The following is a 22,583-nucleotide window of genomic DNA, read 5'->3' as shown; positions in this document are numbered from 1 at the left end:
AAGAATAAATACAGTCTGTCACTGTTTTCGTTTTTCCCCATCTATTTGTCATGAAGTGATGGGACCAAATGCCATGATCTAAGGTTTTTTTGTTTTTTTGAATTGAATTTTTTATTAGAAAAAAATGCCATATTTTATAGACCACCTTTTGGTTGGGCCAGGTCTTAGTTGCAGCACTTGGGATCTTGGATCTTAGTTGTGGCAGGTAGAATTTTGTTGCAGCATGTGGGATCTAGTTCCCTGACCAGGGATCAAATCCAGTCCCCCTGCACTGGGAGCACACTGTCTTAGCCACTGAACCACCACCAGTTAAGTCCCGATTTTAGTTTTTTTGAATGTTGAGTTTGGAGTCAGCTTTTTGACTCTCCTCTTTCACCTTTATCAAGAGGCTCTTTAGTTCCTCTTCACTTTCTGCCATTAGGGTGGTATCATCTGCATATCTGAGGTTATTGGTATTTCTTCTGGCAATCTTGATTCCAGCTTGTGCTTCATCTAGCCTGGTATTTTGCATGATGTATTCTGCACAGAAGTTAAATAAGCAGGGTGACAATATACAGCCTTGACGTACTCCTCTCCCAAGTTGAAACCAGTCCATTGTTCCATGTCTGGTTCTAACTGCTGCTTATTGACCTACAGGTTTCTCAGGAGGTATGTAAGGTGATCTGGTATTCCTACCTCTTTAAGAATTTTCCATAGTTTGTTGTGATCCACAGTCAAAGGCTTTAGCATAGTCAATGAGGCAGAAGTAGATATTTTTCTGGAATTCCCTTGCATTTCCTATGATCCAGTGGATGTTGGCAACTTGATCTCTGGTTCTTCTGTCTTTTCCAGACCCAGCTTGTACATCTGGAAGTTCTCAGTTCACATACTGTTGAAACCTAGCTTGAAGAATTTTGAGTATCACCTTGCTAGTGTGTGAAATGAGTGCAATTGTGCAGCAGTTTGAACATTCTTTGGCATTGCATTTCTTTGTGATTAGAATGAAAACTGACATTTTTCCAGTTCTGTGGCCACTGCTCTGTTTTCCAAATTTTATTGGCATATTGAGTGCAGCACTTTAATATCATCATCTTTTAAGATTTGAAATAGCTCAGCTGAAATTCCATCACATTCACTAGCTTTGTTCATAGTGAAACTTCCTAAGGCCCACTTGACTTCGCGTTCCAGGATGTCTGGCTCTCGATGAGTGATCATACCATCATGGTCATCTGTGTATTCTTGCCAACTCTTAATATCTTCTGCTTCCATTAGGTCCATACTGTTTCTGGCCTTTATTTTACCCATCTTTGCCCTTCATATCTCTAATTTTCTAATATATATATTTTCTAATTTTCTTGAAGAGATCTCTAGTCTTTTCCATTCTATTGTTTTCCTCTATTTCTTTGCACTGTTCACTTAACAAGGCTTTCTTATCTCTCCTTGTTATTCTTTGCAACTCTACATTAGAATGGGTATATCTTTCCTTTTCTCCTTTGCCTTTCACTTCTTTTCTCAGCTATTTGTAAGTCCTCCTCAGACAACCATTTTGCCTTTTTGCATTTCTTTTTCTTTGGGATGGTTTTGATCACTGACTCCTGTACAATGTTACGAACCTGTATCCATAGTTCTTCAGGTACTCTATCAGATCTAATCCCTTGAATTTATTTGTCACTTCCACTGTATAATCATAAGGGATTTGATGTAGGTCATATCTGAATGACCTAGTGGTTTTCCCTACTATCTTCAATTTAAGTCTGAATTTTGCAACAGGGAGTTCACGATCTGAGTCACAGTCAGCTCCCAGTCTTCTTTTTGCTGACGGTATAGAGCTACTTCCACTGGACATGGAACAACAGACTGGTTCCAAATCAGGAAAGGAGTCCATCAAGGCAGCCTATTGTCACCCTGCTTATTTAACTTTTATGCAAAGTACATCATGTGAAATGCCAGGCTGGATGAAGCACAAGCTGGAATCAAGATTGCCAGGAGAAATATCAATAACCTCAGATATGCAGATTTCACCACCCTTATGGCAGAAAGCAAAGAACTAAAGAGCCTCGTGTTGAAAGTGAAAGAGGAGAGTCAAAAAGTTGGCTTAAAGCTCAACATTCAGAAAACTAAGATCATGGCATCCAGTCCCATCACTTCATGACAGACGCGGAAACAATGGAAACAGTGACTTTATTTTTTGGGCTCCAAAATCACTGCAGATGGTGACTGCAGCCATGAAATTAAAAGACACTTACTCCTTGGAAGAAAAGCTATGACCAACCTAGACAGCATATTAAAAAGACATTACTTTGCCAACAAAGGTCTGTCTAGACAAAGCTATGGTTCTTCCAGTAGTCATTTATGGGTGTGAGAGTTGGACTATAAAGAAAGCTGAGCACTGAAGAATTGATGCTTTTGAACTATGGTGTTGGAGAAGACTCTTGAGAGTCCCTTGGACTGCAAGGAGATCCAACCAGTCCATTCTGAAGGAGATCAGCCCTGGGATTTCTTTGGAAGGAATGATGCTGAAGCTGAAACTCCAGTACTTTGGCCACTTGATTCAAAGAACTGACTCACTTCCAGTGACCCTGATGCTGGGAAAGTTTGAAGGAGCGAGAAGGGGACGACAGAGGATGAGATGGTTGAATGGCATCACTGACTCGATGGCCATGAGTTTGAGCAAGCTCTGGGAGTTGGTGATGGACAGGGAAGCCTGACGTGCTGCAGTCCATGAGGTCGAAGAGAGTCGGACACAAATGAGTGACTGAATGTACTGAGAGCTTCTTCATCTTCAGCTGCAATGAATATAATTGATCTGATTTCAGTATTGACTATCTGGTGATGTCCATGTGTTGTTGGAAGAGGGTATTTGCTTTGACCAGTGTGTTCTCTTGGCAAAACTCTTGTTACCTTTGCCCTGTTTCATTTTGTACTCCAAGGCCAAACTTGCCTGTTACTCTAGGTATCTCTTGACTTCCTACCAGTCCCCTACGAGGAAAAGGACATCTTTTTTGGTGTTAGTTGTAGAAGGTCTTGTAGGTTTTCATAGAACTGTTCAGCTTCTTCGGCATTAGTAGTTGGGGCATGGACTTGGATTACTGTTACACTGAATGATTTGCCTTGGAAATGAACCGAAATCATTCTATCATTTTTGAGATTGCAACTAAGTACTGCATTTCAGACTCTTATTGACTATGAGGACAACTCCATTTCTTCTAGGGGATTCTTGCCCACAGTAGTAGATATAATGGTCATTTGAATGAAATTTGCCCATTCCCATCCATTTTAGTTCACTGATTCCTAAAATGTCGATGTTCACTCCTGCCATCTTCTGTATGACCACTTCCAATTTTACCTTCAATCATGGACTGAACATTTTAGGTTCCTCTGCAGTATTGTTTGTTACAGCTTTACTTTCAAACACATCCACAACTGGGTTTTGTTTCTGCTTTGGCTCAACTTCTTCATCCCTTTTGGATCTGTTTCTCTGCTCTTCTCCAGTAGCATATTGGACACCTACCAACCTGGGGGATTCATCTTTAAGCGTCATTTCTTTTTGCCTTTTCACACTGTTCATGGGATTCCCTGGTGGCTAAGATGGTAAAGAATCTGCCTGCAATGCAGGAGACCCAGGTTTGATCCTTGGGTCAGGAGGACCCCCTCTGTGGAAAAGCGAGTGGCTGCCCACTCCAGTATTCTTGCCTGGAGAATTCCATGGACAAAGGAACCTGGTGGGCTACAGTCCATGGGGTCGCAAAGAGTTGGACACAACTGAGCAACTAATACTTTTAGACCTAATTACTGACATTCTAATTCAGAACTTAGATAACACTCATCTGAATTCACAAATGATTATTTAGTATGTTCCTGGCTGATGCTCTGCATTTCTCCAAACAATCAGATAACGGCATGTATTGCTGGCCATCATCTGTGATGGGACATTTGTCTTTAGAGAGAATGTGTAAAGAAAGCAAAATTCATATTTAACATGAATGATGTGAAACATTATAAGTAATATTGTTTCAATTCTGGTGTTAAAAAGTTGATGCATTAAAATCACTAAAGATATATTCAGTTAATTTGATGGCACAACTTTCTATCTTCCTGTTAGAACATATAATAGAAAGCAAAGTCCTCATATAATGTTCACTTTTCAAGGCAAAGGCTGTGGACCATACGATCCTGTCATCTTCCTGGCACTTCTTAAGTGTTCATAGTAATACCACCACCAAACCACAAAGGCCAAACCATATTTAATGTTTAAAGCCTCGAAACAAGGCCAGTTTGGCTTTGCGTAGCTCAGCAACCAGTTTCTCAAATGCCTATCACATGGGTGTTTTGTATATTCACCTGCTACTTAGCCCTTTTGTAATGTCAGGTGAAGGCAAGATCGACGTGGAACATGATTTTGTTATAGAATGAGCTTCCTTTGGTCACTGGGAAAGAAACTGTAAATACAGTGGGCTATCACAGAGGCACTGCTAGTTCTGTTTGTAACAATGCTGTCGTTTAGTCGTTGTGTCTGACTCTTTGTGACCCTGTTGACTGTAACCTGCCAGGCTCCTCTGTCTATGGGATTCCCCAGCAAGAATAGTGGATTGGGTGCCATTTCCTTCTCTGGGCATCTTCCCGACCCAGGGATAGAAATTGTGTCTCCTGCATTGGCAGGCAGATTCTGTATCTCTGAGCCACTAGGGAAGCCAATAACTACGCTACAGAGAAGGAAGTAATTATCGTCAGATAGGAGATGTTCTCTACTGGGCTTCATTAGTGAGCATATCATTCCCCAGCAAGAGATATACTGGATGCTCTTGTATACCATCCCCAAACGATTCAAATAGCATGCTGTGGTGGTTTATTTTATGTGTCAACTTACGGGCCATGGGGCGCCCAGGTATTTGGTCCAACACTGTTCTGAGAGTTTCTGTAAAGGTGGTTTTGGATGACATTAACACTGAAATCAGGCTTCCCAGGTGGCGCTAGTGGTAAAGAACCTGCCTGCCAAGGCAGAAGACAGAAGAGACTCAGATTCAATCCCTGGGTTGGGAAGATCCCCTGGAGGAGGGCATAGCAACCCACTCCAGTATTCTTGCCTGGAATATCTCATGGACAGAGGAGCCTGGTGGCCTATAGTCCATAGGGTTGCAAAGAATCAATACGACTGAAGCAACTTAACATGCATGCCTTCGCTCAGTCGTGTTCGACTCTTTTCGACCCCATGGACTGTAGCCTACCAGGCTCCTGTGTCCATGGGATTTTCCAGGCAATAGTACTGGAGTGGATTGCCATTTCCTTCTCCATAATATGCATGCACACAACATTAAATCAATGAACTGAGTACAGCAGATTGCCCTCCCTAATGTGGGCAGGCCTCATCCAATCAGTTAAAGGTCTGAACGTAACAAAAAGCCTGGCTCTCCCAAGAAAGAGAGAATTATCTTGCCTGACTGCCTTCAAGTGGGATGTCATCTCTTCCTGAGTCTTTAACCTGCTAGTCTTTGGATGAGAACAATGCTATTGACTCTCAGTTCTCAGGTCTTCAGACTCAGCCTGGAATTGAACTATCAGCATTTCTAGGTCTACAACTTGCCAACTCGCCCTGCATATCTAGGGACTTGCCTGTTTCCATAGCTGTGTGAGCCAATTCTCTATAATCTCTCTTTCTACCTGCCTCCCTTTTTGGCTGCAGGATCTTAGTTCCCTGACCAGGGATTGAACCCGTGCCCCCTGCAGTGGAAGCACAGAGTCCTAACCACTGAACCACAAGGGAAGTCCCCTCCTTTCTAATTTTCAAGAGCTCACACCCCAATCTCAGTAATTCATCTGCCAGATGAATGCTGTGATGGCCTAGAGTCCTGAAAGGAGAGGACAAAAACAGAACACAAGGCTGCACCAAAGATTCAGACGTGATTTGTCAGCCTTTATTAACCAAGAGCAAAGCCGAGCCCTAGAGTTTCCTTTTAAAAAACCCAACCTTCTTTATGGCAAACAATGATTTTAAGTATATGTTCAATACTACAGAGCAAGAATTGATTACTTTCTAATCACTTATTCTTCAGAGATTAAAATACAAGTGTAAAACAGGTTAAAACAAGATCCTCCCCCGTGATTTAAAAATAATTCCAATTGAAAGACATTTCAAACACTATGTGTAGAACTCAGGACCAAAAAGACCTTACAACATTTTTACCTTTGAGGTAGCACAATAATGCTGAATTAGATTTCTTTTACTACAATGAGCTCAGGAAAACAATGAGGAATCTACCTTTCACTCAAGGTGGCCTAAATGGTTTTCTGCAAATCCCCCATGAGTTTGGTGACAGTTTTCTCCTTTTTTTTTTTTTCCTTGAAGTATAAAGATAGCCCTGCAGTGTGTAAAAGGAAACCCACGGGAAGGCTGCTTCCCATAAAATAGACATTAGAATCATTGAGCAACGTCAGCAGTCAAGACAGGAGGAACAAGAGGTAATTGTAGTGAAAAGCCAAAACAACTTGTATCTTGGCGAGATTGGTTTACAAGTGCATGTCAAGAACAAAAATTCCAACATTGGCCAACTGAAAACAAAATATAAAAGATGACATTCATGGGTCTTTTTCCTTTTGCTCTGTGCAAAAATGCTCTTTTAATTTCCATAAATGAGAGGATTGTTTGTACACTATGACAGGACATGGAGATGCTGTGTGTCCAGGGGCTGCTGGGCGCCAGTGGCACCTCACTGACCATTGTGACTAGAGAATCTGGGCAGTAAGAGGATGAACAGTACCTCTCCTGGCTGGAGAATCATCTCTTGACACTTTGCTGCTGAATTCACTCATTAAACCATTCAAAGAAAAGCTCTACCCGGATTTCTGAGAATCTACTGCAATCATACATAACACATTAATATATAAGGATGAAGGATTAAGAGGACAGGGAAGATGAAACCTTCCTTCAGAGAATACAACCAAAAGAAGAGGGTGAGGGGGGTGTGATAAAGTGGGGCCAGTGGGAAAAATAATACTGCAGATTAGACCTCAAGGCTCTCAGGAACAACCTCCACCATGCAAAATCAATAGCAAAGCCAGAACGGAGGGCATGAAGCTCTAACCCATCCTAGAAGAGAACGATATAAAACAATGATCAGAAAGATCTCTTCCCAATAGATGCTCCTCCCCGTGAGGCTCAGCTCTCAGCACAGGGCTTGCACAACATGGTGTGGACAGCAGAGTCCAGAGTCAAACTTGGTCTGCTGCCTTCGACTCCCCGTGCTGTAAGGAAAAACTGGAACACTGTCAGGCTCCTGGTGCCTTGGTAACAGCTGTGTCCTTTTCACTCACACTGGTCCCTTGACTCCCTTCCTCAAGCCAGACCCTCAAGGGGCCCTAAAGGCAGTGAGGGTCTGGACTGATGATCCATATGTCCATCTGCAGTTAGAGCAGGAAGACTTAAACCTGATGAACTCTACTTTGTAAAACAGAAACCGTCAGTATGCTGGGGGTGTCACAGAGCTCCTATGAAGGGGAAGACTGAACTGGGATGTGAAAGAGGGCAGGACGAGAAGTCCTATCCCTAGCAGCCTGCAGGAGTGACTGGCTCAGAATTCACAGCTGGCCCTAACTAATGCTGGCACGGGGATAGGGTGGGGGGTGTAAGGGGGCACGTGTTCACAGAGTCCTTACACAGTCTGGGGGCAAGATCTCTGCGTCACTCCTGAAGCCCAATGTACCTGTTACCTGCGTGAGAGACAGGCATGGCTCTTGTCTGCTAAAGTGCAATGTCTGCTTTCTTAATTTATGTGATAATAAAGCAATGCCATACAAAAGAAGAACCTTGGAAAATCATGGGGAAAAACCACACAGGCTTTCCCGGTGCTAGCTGCCGGTTTTGGAGTATTAGTTACAACCTTTCCCAATTCTGAGAGCTGCAACGCAGACTGCCAACTGAGAGTCTTTCTGCTTTCACTTCATGGAGAACAAGGAAAAGGGAGAACCGAGCAAGGCAATGATGAGCCGCCGCTCTAAATATCTCTCAACTATACTGTCTGCGGCAAAAGCAGACAGCCTGGTTTAAGAGGGCAATGGTGACTGCATGGGCTCCATCGCTGTCTACAACAGGGATGACTTGAGCCCCAGCATGTTAATCTCCCAGGGATTCACTGAGATATACAAGTTTAAAAAATTCATATCAGAAAGGGCCTCTTGATTTAATATAAACGTGGCTATGACATCCAAATTTATCTTTAGGTAAATGTCACACTGCTCTTAGGATCTCTTGTAACATCTGATTCTAGGTCATTCTGAAGAAAAAAATTTCATTCTGAAATATATCTAGTTAATTATGATAATTCATCAGAACTCTACCTGATATAATCAAAAGGTTAAAAAAAGCTAAGTTACTTTCCTGTGGGATTAACTGGAACCCCAAATATCCCAACATCTTAATTAGAAAGGTCTTTGCCGTAATTCTATGAAATTGTACACGATATCAACTTTTTTAAAACTAACAAAAAGAGTTGATCTTTAGGATAAATGCTTGAGTCAGCTGACAAACTGATATAAAGGAGTATGTGCAAGGGGAATTCTCTAAATAGAGGGAAAAAAATTTTTTTTTTTCCATAAAGATAGCTGCTTTTTCTTTAAAGAGTTTAAAAATTGATGGTTCAACAGCAAAGCTACATAACCACTCTGGAGTAGAAGGGAAGGGCTCTGCCAGCACAGTGCCATCAGCTGGTAGAAACGACTGGAAACAAGACAGGCAGGAGTGGCCCAGGAACATATTTAGGTCAGACACAGCAATGGCAGCCCCAGACCCTGGCTCCTTATAGATAGACAGCAATCCACTCATGCATACTGCACAGAGATTAAACAAAACGAAAAGAAATGTACTAAAACAAAAGAAAACACACCCCTCAACCCAGAAAACCTTCCCTGGCTCTCTGCTACCTGAAGAATGTGCCAAACGCCAGTTTTCTGCTCTAACGTGGATTCTGATGACTGATCAGTGAGCTCTGGGGTGCTGACCTGCTGGGCCCTGGGCAGGACCTCTCCCTAAGCATCACTGAGAACTGGGGGACAGCTGTTGTGTGCCACTGTCAGCAGACAGTACAGTGCCACAGGCCCACAGACCTCCATCACATTTGCCACCACTTTAAACGGTACAATCAAAAAGGCTACAATTGTGAACAAATGTGGACTTTCTCCAAAGACAGATGAGGAGACAGAAGGCTACAACATGTCCCTCCTTGACAGAGGTTGGAGGAAGGTGTCTACAGTTACACCACAGGTTTGTGCCAACCTGTGGTAACTTTCAAAAGCCATAGTAGCAGCAAGAGAGGAAAGGAAGATGTTTACACTTTGGACTTTGTATCAGGCACTTAAATTGTTGGAGAGACATGCCATTTGGAACCAAAGATGTGAAGACTGGGTTGGAGTGATCGTGACGAGTGGTCTAACAATGGACTTTCAGAAGCAAAGTGGAGGTGTGGGTTGAACCTCTCCCATCCTTTAGTGCTGACTTTCAGGTTTTCTAAGTGCCCACGGCCATGGCAATGGCAGCAGCGGTGGCAACGGCAGGAACGGTTCTGTCATGTCTTCTGTTTGTGTTCTGTGGCTGACCGGAAGTTTCTGGTGTCACACTGAGAAGGCTCTGGGGTGTGGCACACCTACTGCCCAGGATCGATCAGATCCATGCTGGAGCCAAACATCTTCACCAGCTGTTCCTCATAGTGCGAGATGTTCCTCTTCATGATGTCCATGCAGGGCCCCAGCAGCCTCTCGAATGCTTGCACATCCATAACTGTATTGTTAGAAAGAGGTGAGGGAGAGAATGAGTTCTCCACACCAGCAAGTCAAAGTCACTTCCCTCATGTAAACCTTTCTTAAATATGTCCATTCCTGTCCGAGGAATCAGACCACTGGATACTGGACATTTGAAAAAGACGGGGTATTATGTGGACACAGCCCTGCTACTGAGACTTTGTGGAGCGTAGCAGCACCCATTCTCTCTGTCCCCGAACAGCCCTGGATACCAGTCCGCATCTCTGCTCTTTCCACATAGGCTGGGGGCTTCTATGCCTGTCTTATTCACAGGCTATTGTCAGTGTTCACGAATGTTTGCTAAAAGAACACATTCACCCATTTCTGGTTGGTCACACAAACTGTGCAAGCCTAGATGTGAGAAAGTCAAGGCGTGTTGATGGGGAAAAAATAGTGCATGTTAGGAAAAAATAAATAAATTAACGCACAAAGCATCTTTCTTACCTAAGCATTTCACATCTCCCACTGCATAAGCCGAAGCAGCTCTGGGTTTGTTGGTGACCAGTGCAAGCTCTCCAAAGTACTGCCCCTTGTGGCAGCGCGCAATCTCGACCTCCTGGTTCTCACCATCCTTGTTGACTTTAGTCTAGAACAGGTAGAGAACACGCCTGATTCCAGAATCACAAGTAGGCACGTCCAGTTGCACATCCTTGTGGTCCCTTCTCAGTACACTTAGCATAATTACCTAGAGATTCGTGTTGCAGAGACTGACTACACTGTGTAAACTGCATGGGCTACTCCCAGGGGCCTGGTTTAACCAAAGGAGCTGGCTTTTACCAAGAGGTGAGGTGTGTGTGTATATAGATAAATATTATTGTAGTATATATTATATACTAATTTACATATTAATGTAATACAGTATATAAACCAACATATAATATTATGTTAATATACTTTAACATATAGTAAATGTATGGAATATTTATTATATGTACATTTAAATATATATATGAATGCAATCCATTTGGTAGACGCTGACTTCTGAGACACAAGGAAAAAGACAAGGTCTTTTGCTAATTCTTCCTAAATAATGCCAATGCTTCTCTTGGTTAGAGTCACAATTCAGAGCTACTTCTTTTTGACTTAAGGCCCAGCAGGACTCAGACAATACATTACAGAGACCAGTTTCATGTTTATGTGCTGTCTGCATCTTAAACCAGTAGTCCCACTACATTTGTTTAGAAGAGTTAAGTAACTAAAAACTTTTTATAGTAGTTTGAATTTTAAAACAATAGTTTAAGAAATCAAACAGGTTATATTTTGTGCTTTTTGAATTACTGAGAATAATGTACTATATTTTACTTACTATCTAGTTTTTTTTTTTTAACAAATCTATCTGCTAAGCTAAGCAATAACTCGTTTAAATGAAAAAAAAACTTATTAGTAAGAATTAGTTTCAACCTGTAAGAGCCACTTTATGGCAGGGGCAGATAAATAATTTTTTGAAGGTTAATTTAGCAAAATAAATAAAAGCACCATGCTCACTTACATGGTTTGATTTTCCCTCCTTCCACACTTCTGCCCTGACCTGTTTGCTCTGAAGCTGATCTACCCCTTCCGAGCCAATGCTCTCCAGTGTCTGTCGTATTCTCTGGGACTGCAGACATGCTCATGTCCGCCTAGTCCTTTCTCTAGAGGAGCACTTATCCCACTGTATTGTGAACACCAGCCCCCTGTAGGTTTTGATATAATGCAGGTTCTGATTCGGTAGGTCTGGGCAGAGAACAAGACCGAATCTCTGACAAGCTCCCCTTCTTTCCCAATCCAGTGCCACAATGCTGTTGGACCTACAAACACAATACTATGCTGTGATCAATAGGTGTCAATAAATACGAGAAATGTACGAACATATATCAGTAGTCCAAAAACTATAAGTAAAAAATTTTAATTAGGAATCAAGCCATCTTATGGCAGTAATCTTATTTTTCTTTCTCTATTGTTGCTGTTTAGTTGCTCAGTCGTGTCCGACTCTCTGCGACCCCATGGACTGCAGCCTGCCAAGCTCCTCTGTCTACAGGATTTTTCAGGCAAGAATATTGGACTGGGTTGCCATTTCCTTCTCCAGGGGATCTTCCTGATCCAGGGATCCAACCCGCATCTCTTGCAGTGGCCAGCAGATTCTTTACCACTGAGTTACTGGGGAAGTCCTCTTTCTCCACACTTAACTTTTACAAAAAATATTCTGTAAAAGGTTTCACACTAAGTTGATTTAGTATCATATAGTAAGTCAGTATTTTGATCCAGCAATCCCACTGCTGGGCATACACACTGAGGAAACCAGAAGGGAAAGAGACATGTGTACCCCAATGTTCATCGCAGCACTGTTTATAATAGCCAGGACATGGAAGCAACCTAGATGTCCATCAGCAGATGAATGGATAAGAAAGCTGTGGTACATATACACAATGGAGTATTACTCAGCCATTAAAAAGAATACATTTGAATCAGTTCTAATGAGGTGGATGAAACTGGAACCTTTTATACAGAGTGAAGTAAGCCAGAAAGAAAAACACCAATACAGTATACTGACGCATATATATGGAATTTAGAAGGATGGTAACAATAACCCTGTGTACGAGACAGCAAAAGAGACACTGATATATAGATCAGTCTTATGGACTCTGTGGGAGAGGGAGAGGGTGGGGAAATTTGGGAGAATGGCATTGAAACATGTATAATATCATGTATGAAACGAGTCGCCAGTCCAGGTTCGATGCACGATACTGGATGCTTGGGGCTGGTGCACTGGGACGACCCAGAGGGAGGGTATGGGGAGGGAGGAGGGAGGAGGGTTCAGGATGGGGAACACAGGTATACCTATGGCGGATTCATTTCGATATTTGGCAAAACTAATACAATATTGTAAAGTTTAAAAATAAAATTTAAAAACAAAACAAAACAAAACAAAAAAAAGAAAGTGCTGAAAGGAAAAAAAAAAAAACTGAAACAATATCTAATGATGATGAATTTATTGTAAGAATCACTCTTTCCACCTATAGGTCATTGTGTTTTCTGGGTCTCCCTATCCATTAAATGGCCACAATAATAACTGCCCTAGAGACTCCCTTCCTAGCATGCTAAAAAGGAAGCTTTTTCATAACCAACACTCACAATGTATTCTTTGTTATATATTCAATAATCTTCCAATTTTCTATTAGGGTACTTACCCTTTTTCTTATTGATTTATAGGTCACTACTTCTCATATCCTTAATTACATAACAGAGGTAAAAGCAACAAAAAAGATATATATACTAAATATTTATCAATGAAAGGGCTTAAACCCTGGTCTCTGTCAGTCACATATCTCACGTAACAATTATGATTCTGGCACATGAAATACACTTCACACTATTAAAGTAAACAGTTACATTCTGTGCATATACCTGGCATCTGGATCTCCCCTGGAACAACCCACATCATCACACATAAACTCACCTTGCTTTTGATCAAGATGCTCACTTCACCAGACTCTATAATGTAAAAGCTATCAGCCTTTTCACCCTGAAAAGGGAGAGAAGGTGAGGTCAGAGCCATACATATGTACTGAGGGACACAGAAATAGACAATCTTCACATAGCCTGAGTTCCAATTTTATTATTTTCCAAACCTACAAACCAATTGATGGCTAACAATTCAGAACAAAAACAGGAGGATCCTGATCACCAGGGATGTCAGTCCAACTACGACTGACAAACATCTCTCCTTCCTAACATGGAATATTCCCATCTGTCTCCGTGAATATACTCAGGCTGGCAACTGCACAGATCACATTCTTACAGCGCATGTTGGTCAGCTAACGAGACCTATGATAAGGGGTAAGTAGCCAAGTCGGCTGCAGGCAGTATCAAGGTGACTCCTGGCTAACCCTGGGTCATGAAGCCCAGCGATGATCTCCACCATCAAATACAGCCCTCCAGAGGACAGCGTGGAACTGGAGAAAGCACCGCCTTGGTGAGGCAGGTGTCTTCATGGGGACTGATGTCACTCTTACAAGCCTCAGGCTTTGCTTTGCTTGTTTTGATGTTAAACCACTTAGGTGAACCAGTTATTCAGGTAATTCAACAAGTAATTATTATGTGCCAGGCATGAGAGATAAATCAGTGGATAAACAATATCCCTACCCTTGTGGAAATTACAGTCTGGTAGAGTAAACAAACTGTAAATGACCAACATAATGAATCAGTAAATTATGCTGCTGTACTGGAAGGCAATAAGGGCCATAGGAAAAAAGTAGAGCAGGGAATGTGGGATCTGGAGTGGTGAGGGAAGAGATGTTATATAGCATACAGGAGCACCTCAGTGAGAAGCTGAGATGCGAGCAAAGCCTGGAAGGAGGTGAGAGGTAGGCAAGCAGATATGGAAGAGGAGGCTCTCAGGCACACATCAGTCTCTGACTTCTCACTTAACTTCTGAAGCAAAGACCATCTACATTGAATAATCCAATACTAATCATGCGCTCTCATTCCATGTGACAGGTTGTATGTCTTCATAAGACTTCATGTCCTTCATGCATCACACAGGGACCACACACAGCTGAGGCTGACATTCCTGAGTTAGTCTAGTCCTAGGTTACCACATAATAACCACTGCTCCATAGCCTTATAAGGGGCTGTCTGTGGATTTCTGTGTTGCTATGTTGGGTAGGTACCCTGCCTCCTTTGGTAGATAGATTAAACCATCCTTTGGTTTGATAGATCAAACCAGTCCATCCTAAAGGAAATCAGTCCTGAATATTCATTGGGAGGACTGATGCTGAAGCTGAGGCTCCAATATTTTGGCCACCTGATGGGAAGAACTGACTCCTTGGAAAAGACCCTGATGCTGGAAAAGATTGAAGGCAGGAGGAGAAGGGGACGACTAAGGACAAGACTGTTGGATGTAATCACCGATTTGATGGATGTGAGTTTTTGCAAACTCCAGAAGCTGGTGATAGACAGGGAAGCCTCGCATGCTGCAGGCTACAGGGTTGCAAAGAGTCAGACACGAGACTGAGTAACTGAACTGACCCTACATGCAGCAGAACCAAATCACCAATAAGTTCTATTCGTGTAATACAAATAGCTTTAGGATATAAGTTGATGAAAGATGGGAAGCCATGAAGGAGACTAAAGAGGAGCCAGACTCAGGGCCACCAAGAGGGAAAATCATTTCTAGGTCCAAGAAGGGAGTTTCATAAAGGAAGATGTGATTACCAGTGTTCAGCGCTGCCAGGAGGTCAAGAGTAATAGTCAAATGTATGGAACACTCTGGTGACCAAGACGAGAGTAGTGAGCGGTAGAGAACTGGAGAAGTGAGAAGTGGTAAAGGGCAGTGTCTGAGCCCTTTGTTTAGAAAGATATATAACAATCATAATTTAAAGTGCTCATTTCAATGTTGCAGCTTGATGAATTTTTACACTTCCCAGAATTTTTACACTTACAAAGTTCCCAGATGGTTGTCACACCTGTGTAACCACCCCTAGAACAAATGAAAACTGCCTGAGTGACCCCATTTTTACATTCTTGTGCCCAAATTCCTACTCTTTTGTTTGTGTGTATGTGTTAGTCGCTCAGGCGTGTCTGATTCTTTGTGACCCCATGGACGGTAGCCCGCCAGGTTCCTCTGTCCATGGGATTTTCCAGGCAAGAATACTGGAGTGCGTTGTTGTTTTCTTCTCCAGAGGATCTTCCCAACCCAGGGATTGAACCCAGGTCTCCCGCATTGCACACTCTTTACTGTCTGAGCCACCAGGGAAGATACTCTTCTGTCTGAGGTATACCAGTAATGAGTAAACCCGAAAAACCCTGGGCACCACAAGCACCGTCATCCCAGTAAAGGCAACTCCAGGTCAGTACATGCGCATGAATGGACTTTCCCCTGTGAACTCACTGTGCAGCTCTGGGCCTGCCCCTCAGGACCTGTGAGTAATAAACCTTGTTTTTTCAAAGTTCCCAGATGGTTGTTGCTCAAGGTGCATCCTGCAATCATAATAAGAACCAGAAGGGCTGGTCCAGCTATGGCGTTGGCTCTGCCAGGGTAAATGTTTTGTGAAGGCTCATCGCAAGTATTAACAGTACGGGCAAAGATGAGTACCCCAGGCATTCCTAGCCAACAGCATCACTTTCAATAGGCTGAGACTGTCCCAAAAGGCTCACTATTAAGATGTCAACTACTCCCCGAACTTATCTATAGATTCAACTTATGTAATCCCAATAAAAAAGCTCAGCAGGTTTTTTTGGTAGAAGTTGATAAGCTGGTTGTAAAATGTATATAGAAATGCACAGACAAAATAATTAAGAAAAAGAACAAAAAATTTGGAGGGCTTTACACTATCTGATTGACAGATTTACTATATAAAGCTATTGTAATCAAGACAACACAGCATTAACTGAGAGACAGGCATAGATCAGTGGAACAAAAGAGACCAGACATAGACCCAAACATACATGGGTGACTGATTCTCATTCCAAGTGTCCAGGCAGTGGAATAGGAAAATGGTGCTGAAGTAAGCGGACAGCCATACGAAAAGCTCTAATCTTCTCTATCTTGTAATTAATTCAAAATGGATCACAGATCTAAATGTAAGATCTAAACTAGGAGACTAGAATTGTATGGTTCAGTTTAGGAGCCACTAGTCACATGTCACTACTGGGCACCTGAACTGTGGCTTGTATAAATTCATAGGTGCTGTAAGTGTAAAATATATGTTGAATTTTAAAGACTGAATATCCTCCAAATGTAAAATATCTCATTATTAAATTGTTATATCACTTAGATGTTGAAATGTAATATTTTAGATATAGTAGGTTAAAATACCCTATTAAAATTAAAGTTCACCTGTTTTTTTTTAATTTGGCTGCTAAAATATTTTAGATTGTTTGTGGCTCACATAATATTTCTACTGAACAGTACTTGCCTAGAAGTTAAATAAGAGAAAATCTTATTGATTATGCAAACTTTTTTTTTTAAGTAGGACATAAACAGAGTGAATTACAAGATGAAAAAAATGACAAACTGGACTTGTCAAAATTTAAAACTTTTGCTTTTTAAGGTATTACTAATAAAATGTATTACTAATAAAATGAAGAGACAAGCCTCACAGCCACATTCTGGGATTAATATTTACAAATCATTTGCCTGGTAAAGGATTTGTTCTCAGAGTACATAAAGAATTCTTACAACTCAGGGGATTCCTTGGTGGCTCAGTGGTAAAAAATTCACTTGCCAATGCAGGGGACACAGGTTCAATCCCTGGTCAGGGAATCCCACAAGTTGCGACCAAGCCCATGGGCCACAACTACCGAGCCAGTGATCCAGAGCCAGTGCTCCGCAATGAGAGGAACCACTGCGATGAGAAGCCAGGGCACCACAACCAGAAAGTGGCCTCCGCAACAGCAGAGGCATTGTGCAGCAATGAAGACCCAGCACAGCCATGAATCAATCAATGAATCTTTTTTTAAGAATTCTTACAACTCAATATATTAAGAAGCCGAATGACCGAATTTAAAATAGGGCAAAAGGTGTACTTCTCCAAAGAAAACATATGGATGAAAAGCAATCACAGGAAAAGATGCTCACCATCATTAGACATTAGGTAGATGTAAAATAAAACCAGAATGAGATATTCACTCTAGGATGGCTAACACTAAAGACCTGGTACTAAGTGCTGATGTGGATGCACAGCAGCTGGAACTCGTGAACACTGCTGGGGGAATGCACAGTGGTGCAGACATCTTAAAAAACATTTTGGCAACCTGTGAAACAAATATTTACCATGTGACTCAGCAATTCCATAAAAGCATATATCCATGTAAAGACTTGCATGTGAATGCTTATTGCAGCTTTATTCATAACTGCCAAAATTTGGAAAGACCCCAAATGGCTCTCAACTGCTGAGTGGAAAGACAAGTTATGGTACATCTGTATAATGGAATACTATTCTCCAACAAAAAGGAATAATCCTCTGAAACATACAACATAGACAAACCTCAAAAACATTATGCTAAGAGAAATAAGTCAGACATGAAGAAACTACACATTACATGGTTTCATTTGTGTGAAATTATAGAAAAGGAATTTCTAAAGCGATAGAAAGCAGATCAGTGGTTTTCAGGAATAAGGGGGTGGGTGAGAGGATTTACTTAAAATACAAACAAGCAGCTTTCTGAGGTGATTAGAAAAGCTCTACACTATGATTACAGGGGTGGTTATAAAACTCTCAAATTGTATACTTAAACTTGGTAATTTTATTGTATGTCAAATACAGGGTAACAAAGCTGACCAAACAAACAAGCAGACAAACAAAACAACATCAAGTATGGTTTTTGCAGTTGGTCTGGGGTGGGGCCCAGGAACCATAATTCCTAACAATTTCTAACATTCTGATATAATGCTAAAACTGCTGGTCCTTAGAGAAGTCTTGGTCAAGAGACACTGCCAAAAGGGGTCTATAAGGTGGGTATCATCTTAATTTGTGTCCATTCTGCACCACCACCTAGCACTCCTAACTTCAAGAACACACATATCCCAGAAGACACTGTGGGTTTTTATACCTCTTGATATACCTCCTGAAGGCCTGGGGCTTTCAGGACAAAGTAGAAGTTCTATGGGGGTAAATTAAAGCGCTGCAGGTTCAGAAACAAATGTGGCCAGTCAACACATTCCATCTTGGCAATTCAGCTGCACGTTCTTCCCATACCAGGGCACCTGGCTTGGAACAAAGCTCACACCCACGGCCTTTGCTTACACTGTTCTCTTGCCCTGGAAGATCTTTCCCTGACCTCAAATGCTGAAAATGCACTTGTTCTTTCAGCTTAGTTCAAAGGTTGGTTCCTCTTTGAAACCATATGGAATACTTCCTTTTCTACATTCTCATTGTCATTCTTTCCTCTCTCATTATAGCACTTAAATCTGGTCCTACTTGTCTATCTTAACAAATACTTACTGAATCAAACCAACTTCTAATTAAAGGAATTATTAACAGTGGGGCTATCTGGAAAACAAAGGCATTTGGAGATGCCACTTAGACACCATTTATTCGTTAGTCCTTTTTCTCTGGGAGCATCTCTCTCTCCTTCTGCCATCAGTCTGATTAATTTCTGTGGCACTGGTTGGGTCAACTCCACCTCCAGGCCCCAGGGGTGGTCTGGGGATTTAGGTTTGTTCACTCTGAGTCTTCCTTCTAGCCCCAAGTAGGTTCAAGGAGGGCACATTCCTCAACCCAGACTAACCAGATATCTCCCCAGTGCTCCTTTTGTTCTTCTAATTAAAAAAAATTTTTTGGCTTCAGTGTGTGGCTTGTGAGATCTTAGCTCCCAGCCTGACCAGGGATTTAACTCATGACTCTTGCAGTCGAAGCATGGAGTCCTAACCACCGGACTGCCAGGCAAGTCCCCTTCCCAGTGATCTTGCCAGAACCACTCACAGAGAAGTTTATAATATAGAAACGGAAATATAAAATTATAGATTTGAAAAATCTATAATGCCTTTTACATATAATTTAAAAAGCAAACACAGTAGATAAGAAAAATTATTACACAGCACTCATCATAATGTTCAAGTCCACTGTGTGGCGATCCTTACAGTACCTGAAGTAACAAAGGAAACGCAACGGAAACACTAAAGGCACCGTCCACACCTGGTCAGTCACTGAAGCCTGCTGTGTATTGGGTTAGCTAAGAGACACTCTGGGCCAAACAGAGAGAGAAAATACACAACCCTCTGACCTCCAGGTTTTAACAGTGATGAAAGAGGCTTACTCAGGGTTAAAAGAAAGCAATATCCAAAAGAACAAAACCAGAAGCCTAGGAAAGGTGAACAGAGGCCAGAGGTGAACATCGATGGGCTTCAGAAGATTCTGCAGGAAGTGTGCCTGAGTACCTCGCAGCGTGAGTTCCCCAGGATGAGTGGCAAATGACACACTAGTTCTACAGGAGATGACTTCCAAGAAAGGAGCTGCCCGAGGTCCCCACTCACCTGAGTGATTATGCGCTCTCCATCCTTATAGACCTTTTCTCCTATTACATCCACGATCTTCATTCGTTCTGACACCTGAAACAATGAACACACAAATTCTAAGGAAAAGACCTTCAATAAAAGTCACAAATACTGACAGTATCCATACAACATTGAAATGGGCTAGAATAGTATGAATTACCATTTCACGCCAGTCAGAATGGCTGCGATCCAAAAGTCTACAAGCAATAAATGCTGAAGAAGGTGTGGAGAAAAGGGAATCCTCTTACACTGTTGGTGGGAATGCAAACTAGTACAGCCACTATGGAGAACAGTGTGGAGATTCCTTTAAAAACTGGAAACAGAACTGCCTTATGACCCAGCAATCCCACTGCTGGGCATACACACTGAGGAAACCAGAGGGAAAGAGACACGTGTACCCAATGTTCATCGCAGCACTGTTTACAATAGCCAGGACATGGAAGCAACCTAGATGTCCATCAGCAGATGAATGGATAAGAAAGCTGTGGTACATATACACAATGGAGTATTGCTCAGCCATTGAAAAGAATACATTTGAGTCAATTCTAATGAGGTTGATGAAACTGGAGCCTATTATACAGAGTGAAGTAAGCCAGAAAGAAAAACACCAGTACAGTATACTAACGCATATATATGGAATTTAGAAAGATGGTAACAATAACCCTGTATACGAGACAGCAAAAGAGACACTGATGTATAGAACAGTCTTTTGGACTCTGTGGGAGAGGGAGAGGGTGGGATGATTTGGGAGAATGGCATTGAAACATGTATAATATCATATATGAAACGAGTCGCCAGTCCAGGTTCAATGCACGATACTGGATGCTTGGGGCTGGTGCACTGGGACGACCCAGAGGGATGGTATGGGGAGGGAGGAGGGTTCAGGATGGGGAACACGTGTATACCTGTGGTGGATTCATGTTGATATATGGCAAAACCAATACAATATTGTAAAGTTAAAAAATAAAATAAAGCTGCAACTCCAGTACTTTGGCCACCTCAAAAAAAAAAAAAAAAAAGAAACCTAACAAGAGAATTGTTTTAACAGCTTTTCTTAAGTTCCCATATACAGACTCATGTTAAAATAGGCTTTACCTCTAGTGATTTAAGAAGCGGCACAGATTCAATAAATGATTCAAACATCTTCCTCTTTTTTGCATTGTTTTTCACTATGATTCTTCTAAATGTCACACGGTCCTGTAAGAAAGAATATGAAAATTCTGGTGAGTGCCCGTGTAAGACAGCATCTGTCATTTAATTAAAACTATGCCACAGCAAAGATTAGAGGTCTTTGGAAGGTACTGGATCAACTGAGTGTTTAAAGATACTTCAATTTGAGTCATCACTGGAAGAAAAAGATCTGCAGCCTGGACAAGACAGATGTCTCATGTTGTCACTTGCTGTCAAGTACTCAATGAGTGCCACCTATAGGTCATAAATAAAATAAAAAATTGAAAAAGCTCACAGTCACTGTTCAAGGTGAAAAGATACACCTTCAAAAAAAGGAGATAAGACAGTAAGATGGTTCTTGCCCTCAAGGACTTTATAATCTCAATGGGGAAGTAATACAAAATTTATAGGAATTAAAAAAACCACAGTTCAAGACTGCATATGAAATTTGCTAAATGAACTATACAGACAAAGTGAGTCCCTTAAGAATTCTGAGGAGAGAGTGCATTCACAATAGCCTGGAGTGATCAAGGAAAATTTTGTTGCAAAAATATAAATTTGTCCGGTATCCGAAGGGGAGGTTTTATAAATTAATGGAGAGAGAAAGTAGGAAACTCAAGATGGAAGGCAGGCATGTGAAACATATCTTGACCCCAGCAAGTCAGGGATTCAAACTTGAGACAGCTAACCAGAGTTATGGTCAGGTACTTCTCCAATACATGTATGCGTGTATGGGGAGGGACATGAGCCAGGAGAATGTTAATTGCTTAGGCTCCTACAAGGTTAGGCAGTTTTTATACCTGAGTTAATTGCACCTTTCTTCTACCTTGGGCTCTCAGGAATAGAAATTTTTTTTTTTGAAAGTATACTAATGACATCCTAAAGGCTGAAAGAATGAAAAACAGTAAGGGGGTAAGGGCAAATTTAGGTGTAGGTTTGCTATTTTAGTATTCTTGATGATGGGGTGGGAGCTGGGTGGAGGAAACACATAGAAGACAACTGCGAAGAGATGTCTAAATCGATTTCACTGGCTCATACACCATCAGAGTTCCCTGGTCCACTCCCATGCCAAGTTCCATCTACAGAAGTCACCTCCTGTGCCCTGTGCTCCTAGTGTAAAACGTGGCAGACTCCTACCCTCCCTTCCTAAACTGACGTACAAATGATGTCTGCCCTCTGGCATTAAGCCAGATTCTGCCTCTCTTTTCTTTTCGATCCATCTGCTTGCAAAAAGCCATGCAATCCCTGATTGCTCTAATGGGCTGCACCACTCGCCACTACTTTTTTGAAGTCCAAGGCTGGAGATGTATTAATATCATTTAAAATGTTACTGTTGTACTTTGGAGTATCACTCCATTATCTTTAGACTTCAGTTTCCATGTGTTTTCTGGGCCAATCGAGGCCAAGGGTGCTGTGGAAAGAGAACACTCAAGATTGAGACAATGGGAGTTATGAAGTTCCCTTCCTTATGTTTGAGTAGACATTGTCAAAAAAACTAGTATTTCTAAATCCATTTATAATGTTACAAAGTGAAAGTGTTAGTCGCTCAGTGGTGTCTGCCTCTTTGAGACCCCATGGACCACAGCCTGTCAGGCTCCCCTGTTTATGGGATTTTCCAGGCAAGAATACTGGAGTGGGTAGCCATTCCTTTCTCCAGGGGATCTTCCCAACT

General features: G+C 41.8%; 1 protein-coding gene across 2 annotated transcripts in view; it reads right to left on the bottom strand.

Annotated features, from left to right (window-relative positions):
- Nucleotides 1–5,869: 5,869 nt before the first annotated feature.
- The window catches only part of PRKAR2A (protein kinase cAMP-dependent type II regulatory subunit alpha), a 71,965-nt gene continuing 55,251 nt past the window's right edge, over nucleotides 5,870–22,583 (bottom strand). For both annotated transcript variants that reach the window (XM_061397593.1, XM_061397594.1), the window contains 5 exons: nucleotides 20,837–20,938; nucleotides 19,721–19,795; nucleotides 13,202–13,267; nucleotides 10,210–10,351; nucleotides 5,870–9,745 (listed from right to left, as the gene is read on the bottom strand). In XM_061397593.1, the coding sequence (XP_061253577.1) occupies nucleotides 9,612–9,745; nucleotides 10,210–10,351; nucleotides 13,202–13,267; nucleotides 19,721–19,795; nucleotides 20,837–20,938 (519 nt within the window). In that variant the 3' untranslated portion in view covers nucleotides 5,870–9,611. The remainder of the gene's footprint in view (nucleotides 9,746–10,209; nucleotides 10,352–13,201; nucleotides 13,268–19,720; nucleotides 19,796–20,836; nucleotides 20,939–22,583) is intronic.

Source organism: Bos javanicus, chromosome 22 (assembly GCF_032452875.1).
Source record: "Bos javanicus breed banteng chromosome 22, ARS-OSU_banteng_1.0, whole genome shotgun sequence".
NCBI classification, from domain to species: Eukaryota; Metazoa; Chordata; class Mammalia; order Artiodactyla; family Bovidae; genus Bos; species Bos javanicus.
The sequence above is the reverse complement of the archived record's forward strand: the minus strand, read 5'-3'. Positions and strand labels throughout refer to the sequence as shown.